General features: G+C 38.1%; 1 protein-coding gene across 2 annotated transcripts in view; it reads left to right on the top strand.

Moving 5' to 3' along the window:
• Nucleotides 1–8,419, top strand: part of TSNAX (translin associated factor X) — a 32,827-nt gene extending 24,408 nt beyond the window's left edge. For both annotated transcript variants that reach the window (XM_022553099.3, XM_022553100.3), the window contains exons 5-6: nt 2,336–2,463; nt 6,485–8,419. In XM_022553099.3, coding sequence (XP_022408807.1) covers nt 2,336–2,463; nt 6,485–6,862 — 506 coding nt within the window. In that variant the 3' untranslated portion in view covers nt 6,863–8,419. The remainder of the gene's footprint in view (nt 1–2,335; nt 2,464–6,484) is intronic.
• Nucleotides 8,420–8,872: the final 453 nt, after the last annotated feature.

Below are 8,872 nucleotides of genomic sequence, written 5' to 3' on the forward strand. Positions count from 1 at the left end.
AGGAAACATGAACTCTGAAGAGTACAGGAGTATCAGACAGGAGGCATCCACTACCCCAGGGCAGAGGCAGAAACACATCTCGAGGAGTTCCCCCTCCCTCCCCCCCTGAAGTCGTGGGCCATTGGATGGCTGAGATGTCGCGCTGATGACATCACTGGGAAGCTGTCCGTGGGGAGGTGCTGGGCCGGGAGACTCCTTGCCCAGGGAGGTGGCTCCCTGGGAGATGCTCTCTGGGTCACAAAGGGAATCTGCCCCCAAAGAGGGGCCTCGGGCTGCTGCCCACCTGGAGCTGTAGGTTCCCCACGCTTAGAAGGCTGCCGAAGACGGGCACACCAGAACCCGGAAGAGAGCTTTCCCTCCTTTGCTGTCCTTCCAGGGCCCTCTACCAGCAAAGCTCACTAATGTGCCAGCTGGCAAAAGAGAAGCGTGTTAGGGTCCACCTCCATTATCTGCACTGATGGAGCTGAGGGACAGTAAGTTGACGAGTGGCACTTCTGTTATTGACCTTTCAAGTTTTTTCAGTTTTTGTTGTTGTAGTGATTGTGATGATGAATATCCTTGTCCATAAATCTTTCTGCATATCTTCGTCTTTAGCTCTCATTCGAAAGAGCCAGTCACGTTAGAGCATATTTAGAGATGTGATGAGTGGTTCTTAAGTGTTGCTCTTTGCTTTTGTATGCCTGAAGTATTTCTGGAAGGAAATGAGAAATACAGATTGTCGTTAGGGAAGGGAACTGGGTTTTATGAACCTATTCATAAAACTAAAATGTTACAGAAATTTCATTGTAAATGTTAAGGGATGCTATCTGTTTTGTTAAACTCAACTTTATTGTTTCATTTCTCAGCATGTTAGGTTTATTAAGCAAAGTGTCCTATCATGTCTTACTCTGTCAGCAGGAGACACTTATTTTCTAACCTTACTTTAGCATCATTTGCTGCTCAGAATGAGTCAGGGTATTTTCATTTAGTTGTTTCCTCTTATTGCTATAAAAACCAGGTCATGCATTTCCTTTTGTGTCTTTGACCCTAGTGTGGCATTTGTGACAATACCACAGTGGCCAGCCTTCTCAACACTGTTGCTGCCAGGCCTGACTTTTAGTGTCAGGTTTTGGGAGGCTCTGTGAGTGCAGGACTCTGTCAGGAGAAGTGTTAGAGAGAGAACTTGAATACCGATGACCCTACCGAGTTCTGAGTTTTCTTTCTGAATTTGTTCCCCTCTTCCTGTTTTTACAATAACGCCTTTAAAAAGAAGACTGAGTTTCTTAACCTGACAGTAATGATAATCATTTTAAGAAATACTTTTCCCCTTTAAGTATTACCTTATAGATTAAGACATAATAAAGTAATGCTGAAAATTGTGACGATAAAATTTGGTTGTTTTAGAACACTTGAGAAAGTATTTATAGTACTATTTTCAACCTTTACCGAGCTTTTTTTTTTTTTTTTCCCCCGTATGCGGGCCTCTCACTGTTGTGGCCTCTCCCGTTGCGGGGCACAGGCTCCAGATGCGCGGGCTCAGCGGCCGTGGCTCATGGGCCCAGCCGCTCCGCGGTATGCGGGATCCTCCTGGACCGGGGCACGAACCCGTGTCCCCTGCATCAGCAGGCGGACTCTCAACCACTGCGCCACCAGGGAAGCCCACCGAGATGTATTTTTAATTCAGTGAGGACTCTGTAGAATTTACATCTGGTACATCTGGTATTACTCATTAGCTTTTTTTTTTTTTTTTTTAAACATAAACTGCTGAAGCAGAAAGGATTGATTTTGAAGTATGAGGAAAACAGTATTCTGAATTTTGACACTTTAGTCTGCATTATTTACTGTGTTTTTTTACCTATTAAAATTTTAGGAAAGAGCCAAATGATCTTTAATTTTATGTCTCATTTGATTGAATCATTGTCTATTTTGCTGCTGAAGGGAGCAAAAAATAATCTGTATAGCTTCTGTTAAAGCCTTTCAGAATTTTTTAATAGCCCTTTCTTAAATTCTTCAAAAAATATTTCTCTGAAAATCTTTGCCATTTCTCTGTCGGAAAGAGTAGATTTTTAAGACAAATGGGCTCATGAAGCAGGAAGAAGAAATTGAACACCTTTGTACTTGAGCTGTCTAAAGTTCAGCCACAGAAATGTTTGTGTGTTCAGTGTAGTCCCCACCATTTATTCCCAGGTGGTCCCTTGTGTTCTTTCTAAGACCTGAATCTAGGGCTCATATTCATAGGAGGCACCCATTAAGCTTTTGTTGAGCTAGGTGATGATTAGTTTGAAGTTCTTTATTATGACTTTCTTATTATTAATTCAGTGGTTGTTCCTTAGTAATTTTTTGGTTGGTTTTTCAGGACTGCAGGAATATGTGGAGGCTGTCTCTTTTCAACACTTCATCAAAACACGATCACTTATCAGTATGGATGAAATTAATAAACAATTGATTTTTTCAACAGAAGACAATGGGAAAGAAAATAAGACTGTAAGAATTTAAAATCATATTTCACATTTGTTACATAATTTATGTAACAGTATAATGATTGTAGGTGGTTTATTGGCTTATGATGCTAAGAATACTGAGATGGGAAGGTTCTTTCTACAGTGCGATTTCATAGATTCCCAACTAGGGAAATGGTCTTTTTAAATATTTTAGTTAGTGGCTCAAACAACCGTGGGTATGTTGGGGGAAAACATTACTCTTTACATAAAGCATTATTGAGTAATTACATAAGTCCACTTTTGGTTTTACTGTGTATTTTACTATGTGCCCTTTATAAGCACTGTCTCATTTAATCCTTTTTTTAACCTTATGCGGTAAGAATTATTACCCTCATTTTTCAAAAAAGGCCTTTAGGGAGTTTAAGTAACTTACCAAGCCTAGTTAGCTAGTAAGCATGACAGGTAACTTTGAAACCAGGTGTCTCGCATCCAGAGTCATGAGTGTCCTTGTCCACGCTGCCGGTGTTTCTCACCATGTGCCCCAGGGACCCCTGTGCCAGGTGTCTACCTCAAAGGAGTGTTTTAAAGGATTTGATTTAAAGGTTTTAAATTAGGTAGCATACAGCACATGCCACATGAGTGCTCAGTAGTTAGTTGTCATTATCAGTGTCAATATCAAGTTGTTATTACATAGTGAGAGATGTTAATTACTGAGTTCATAATGCTTTTATCTGAAATATTACATAGCGTCTCTAAATTAAGAAAAGAGAAACTTTGGCAGTTCAGCTTTTAAATAAATACTGTTTTTTTCCCCTGGGTTTCAAGATACAGTATTCAGGCCATGAGGTAAAATTTTGAATATTTGTTAACCTCCTGGGATACCAGTAAACATAAAGATACAATTAAACAGTTTTTTTCCTTCCTTTATTTTTCATCAGTTTTTCTTTCATTATTATTTTTTAAAAAATCACTCAAAGAGTTAGGATAGGCAGGCAGAAAGTGGAAGAAGCTATGGAAATCATCTTTTCTTGAATGTTAATAAAATGTTAATTTTGAAAAGTGAGATTTAATTTGGCATGACAGATATAACTTACTTCAAGGAAACCATGTATTGTCTCAATTTTAAAAATCATGTGAAGTTTATTAAGGAGGAAATTCATCTTGAGAAGTAAAATTCCTTCATACCTTTTATTTATTTAGTAAAGATTGAATTACGGAAAGAAGTAAGGTAAGCCTGTTTGACCCTGCTTCTTTTTTTTCTGCGGTACGCGGGCCTCTCACTGTCGTGGCCTCTCCCGTTGCGGAGCACAGGCTCCGGATGCGCAGGCCCAGCGGCCATGGCTCACGGGCCCAGCCGCTCCACGGCATGTGGGATCTTCCCGGACCGGGGCACGAACCCGTGTCCCCTGCATCGGCAGGCGGACCCTCAACCTCTGCTCCACCAGGGAATCTCGACCCTGCTTCTTAAATATAATTACCATGCCTCCCTTTCAGAGTCCTCTCTAGTTCAGAATGGAAATATAAAGGCAAAAGGTAAAGAGAAGCTGAGGGTTAAAACACTGCTCTGAGGATTTAGGTAGTAAATTATTGTAAGATTAAGGTGTCATAATATTCATATACATATAGTTCTCAAAATGTGAAGACCACATTCATAAATAATTTTTCCCTTTAGTGCTAAAGATGGTTCTTGGTGCTGAAAATTCTGGGAATTCAGTAGCGGAAGGTATTTTGCTCTGACATGCCTATTGAGAGTAGTGTCGAAACCATTTAATTTTTTTAAATTTTTTATTACGAAAAATTTCAAATACACAAAAAAGTGGAGAGAATAGTAGTACATGAACATCCATATACCCACTACCTGGATTCAGTAATGAACATTTTGCCATATTTGCTTCATCTAAATGTTTTTTGCTAAACTACTGTAAGTTATGGATGTCACGATGTTTTACCCCTAAATACTTCAGGTCCATCTTGAAAAACTGCTTTTTAAGTAATTTTCTTTTCCCTAGTTTCTAATATGTATTATCGGTAAAGCAGAATTTATTTCCCTGACAATTATTTGAAATTTGTTCGTTTTTTAACACACTTCTTTCTTCAAAATCCACTTCTTAGTTTATAATCAGGGAACTCCTTCTGTCCAATGAGAGAAACAAAGAACATTAATGTTTTCTTAAGCAAAAGTTACTTTTATAAATGACTTTATGAAAATGCCCGCCACCTCCCCACCTCCTCTACCCTCACCACCCACAGTCTGTCCTTTCCAAAAAGATGCCAGTTCTCTTAACAGTAAATAGAAACAACACATAGCAGGTCAGGATAATTGGGAATTATGTCAGGATAATTGGGAAGCTGACTTTGTATGCTTACCCAGTTCTACCATTAACTAGTTATATTACCTACAGTGTTTCTTGGACCTCATTCTTATACTCTACATTGAGAAGGTTGGAACAGATGGTCTCTGAAGAGTCCAGCAGTGCTAGGATTTATGTATTGGATACAGAGCAACCAGAGTCATCTTAATAAAACCTAAATTTGACTCTGTCATTTCCTTGCTTAATTCTCAACGACTTAATGTGACTTTGTCCCCTCGCTCTATCTTTCTAGACTCATCCTGTACCACTTCTTACTTTAAATTTTACTCCAAAGAAATACCTCACTAGTTCCTCAAATACACAGCTCGATTCTCACCTGCACGCCTTTGCGTGTTCCCTCTGCCTAAAATGTCCTCCAATACAATTGCACCCCACCTAGCTAAGTCTCATACAGACTTTTAATAACAATTTAGACATTGCCTCTTTTAGACAGACTCCAATAGAGAAATTGATGTGGAGAGAGGAGACTGACATAGTGATGGTAATGGTGATACCAGCTAACATTTATTGAGTATATACTTTGTGTTGGGCATTATGCCAAGAACTTGGTAAATGTTATCTCATCCTTAAAATAAACCTCTGAGGTAGGTACTGTTATCCCATTTTACAGATGAGGAAACTGAGGTTTAGAGAGATGAAATAACTTGCCCAAGGGCATACACCTTATGAAGCAAGGTCCTGGAAGAGGTGGGAGGAGATGGGTCAAGGTCATTTGGAAGAGTTAACCTCAAACAAGAGGAGGGACAACTCATCATCTGAGACTGGAGGATAGAAGGTAAAGATGGATGTGGACATAAATAAGTTTTCTTGTTTTTTTTTAGGGATAAGGTAATTGAGAGAGCTTGTGCCAGGCGGTCTGGCAGATAACCAGGCCAGTGAAAGTAGGCAAGATTGTTTACTGAGAGTGAAGAGCTTTGGGATTGAGTAAGGGCTGAGGAGGAGAGAGGTGAAGGTTTGGAGTAGTGTTTGAAGGGACTGGAGACAACCATCTAAGAAATAAGCAAAAGGACTGGTGAGTAATTTGTAGTGGTACAAACGCTATACAGTTGTGAGTGTTATCATTTTTTAGCCCAGCGGTACTCAGCCACTTGAATAAAGCACTATCAAGAGTAGATTTTTATTACTGATTTAGGGTTGTGTTTTTGCTGGGCAGGTGCAGTAGAAAAATAGGAGCCTAAAGGAACTGAGGCGGGTGTAGCGAGAGAGTAATAAATCCTGATGGCTAGTGCCGAGGGGGACAGGAGAGAGGCCAGAAAGGGACTAAGTGATTGAGGAAAACATGACCGGATCCTGAACCTGGAGGGCTTTATGATTTGTCGTTTAAGTAAGTCAGTCATTGTGTTGCAGTAAAGTCAGTAGGCCTTGTTTAAGAATGTTTTGATTTTATCTTGTATGTCAAGTGAAATTGGAAATGGTTGATTTATAATGATACAATATTAGATGTCAAAATTATCTTGAAGTCATAAGTTCAACTCCCTACTGAGGGCATGAATTTGTCTTGTAACGTCTCGAATGGTCATTTAACAAAACGGATCGTTTTATTTAGAGAAGATTAGTATGATTGACCTGCTGTTGATTTTGTTCCTTATATGAGATACATGCATAGTCACTCTTTTACACAGTGTATTTTCTTTGTGTGTGTGTGTTCTTTTTTTTTTGTGTTTTTGTTTTTTGTTTTTGTTTTTTTACCAGCCCTCTTCTGATGCACAGGATAAGCAGTGCGGTACCTGGAGACTGAAAATCACGCCTGTTGATTACCTTCTGGGAGTGGCTGATTTAACTGGAGAGTTGATGCGAATGTGTATTAACAGTGTCGGGAATGGGGACATTGACACCCCCTTTGAAGTGAGCCAGTTTTTACGTCAGGTTTATGATGGGTTTTCATTCATTGGCAATACTGGACCTTATGAGGTTTCTAAGAAGCTGTATACCTTGAAACAAAGTCTGGCCAAAGTGGAGAATGCTTGTTACGCCTTGAAAGTCAGAGGTTCAGAAATTCCAAAACACATGCTGGCAGATGTCTTTTCAGTTAAAACAGAAATGATTGATCAAGAAGAGGGCATTTCTTAGAGTAACATTACTCAGTTTTCTTTCTCTTAAGAACTCCTGAGAGAGACCAATTTGTAAGACTGTTATTTAGTATATCATTTTGACTTTATTGTGGCTTTAGAAATGTTTTCAGTTGTACTTGTTTTAAATTGTATACAGGCTGTACATAAAATTACCGAAACAAATCATTTCTTATATCTTACTCGTGAAAATTTGCATACAGATGTTTGCTTACATGCCTGTTTGACTTTTTGCTGGCTAAACCTCATCATTTATCTTTGTAAATGTGAACATGCTTCAGAGTGCACTTTCTGCCGTACCTGTTTTAATTTAGCGTGTGTGAATTTTGGAGCGGTAATATTTAGTGGAAGACAGTTATAGTTTAAGTTGATGATTTTTAAAAAATATATATTTAGTTATACATCTGGACTTGAGCTTCCTGTTTAAATTTCTTGATAATATTGTGCCAAGCCTCCAAAATAGGCTTATTAATTCATAGACCAAGAGTTTAAAATCACATTACCAGTATACTTCATGAGGTATTGTGGTGAGAATTCATGTTATATTCTGGCTAATTTTAGGTCATTTTGAATCCATATGAAACAGCCTTCCAGAAAAATTGACAGGTACCCAGATGTTAGTTTCTACATTTAATTTTTGTCCTTTATCACAGAAAGTCTGATAGAGAATTGGCACTAACATTGTAATATTTTCACTGATGTTTGAGTTGAATTATATACTTGCACATACAACTGAAAAGGTAGTGATTATTTACCAGTTTTTGTTGTTGTTATTATATTTAATTAGGCATGTTTGGAGGCTTTCCTATTCTAACATCTATCAGAAATTACATCTAAATAATTATAATGAAGTTTTGAAAATTCTGAAATACTAAGTTAATCCAAATCTTTATAGTTGTCCAGTTGTGTTAATGCATAGTATGAAAAGTTGCCAAAGAAGATTTATCACGTACAATTCAGCAATAAGACAGTTGTCAACACAGTTGGGAATAGCAAGTAGTATCACTAGTAGTAGAAGTAGTCTCACTATTAATATTTAGAATTGGAATTTGCCTACTGAAATTAGTTATTTTAGGAATATTAGGAATTAGTTATATGAGGAATTTGCCTACTGAAAATAGTTATACCATTCACTGTGGTGTGAAACTGACTTGAGCGTGGCACTGTTGGCTGACAACTAGACACTTCCATTTGGTTTTGTGAGTTTTGAGAATCTGGATACTGGATTTTATTTTTGGAAAGATTAGCAGCTCTGTTTGCAAGGGCTTATTCTTGGAAAGGGTAATTTTCCACAAATGATCACCTAAAGGAAAATAAAATATATACATGCCTAATAGATTAGGTTTGTTTGTTTGTTTGTTTGTTTTGGTGGTAGTAAGTTTTTTCCGTTTCCCTACTCGAAGATATACAGCTGAAATATAGTTTTATTACATATTTTTCTTTCCTCTGCCACTTGAAGTTAAATTTATAATGTTAAAAGTAAAGTAATAATGGATTGATGAATGTCTTACAGATGTTTAAAACTGAACTCTTTGAATAAAATATTAAAATACAAAAAGTTAAGCTTATTTTTTGGTCAGTTGAGAAATACTTAATCAAACTGTTATAGACTTTTTAGCCTAAACAGGAAACTTGATATAGACTCGCTTAATGTGGAGATTTATGATTTCTTAAAATGGGTCCAGAAGTAGGGAGAGTTCAGAAAAGACATCTTTTCACATCTCATTGACCTAGACTGGGTAACTTCCCAGTCCCTCAAAACCAGCTAGTGGAAAGGAGGATGAGATCACCTTGATAGATCAAGGTGCCCTTTATCTGAGAGAAGAGCAAACACAAGAAACCGAGTTAAGGTGTTGCCGTCTTAGGGGAAGGGGAAATGGCCTTTAGGTCCGCAGTCAGCAGTGTCTGCTACAGGTGGATTGGTGCCGGGCCTACTGATAACATTTCTACATTGCATGTTATACTAATACAGTGCGTGTTAGACCAGGATGGTAGAGGGTCTCTAAATGTA

The sequence above is a fragment of the Delphinapterus leucas genome, chromosome 16 (assembly GCF_059928025.1).
Source record: "Delphinapterus leucas isolate spDelLeu-1000000601 "Yukka" chromosome 16, BTC_Dleu_Yukka2, whole genome shotgun sequence".
NCBI classification, from domain to species: domain Eukaryota; kingdom Metazoa; phylum Chordata; class Mammalia; order Artiodactyla; family Monodontidae; genus Delphinapterus; species Delphinapterus leucas.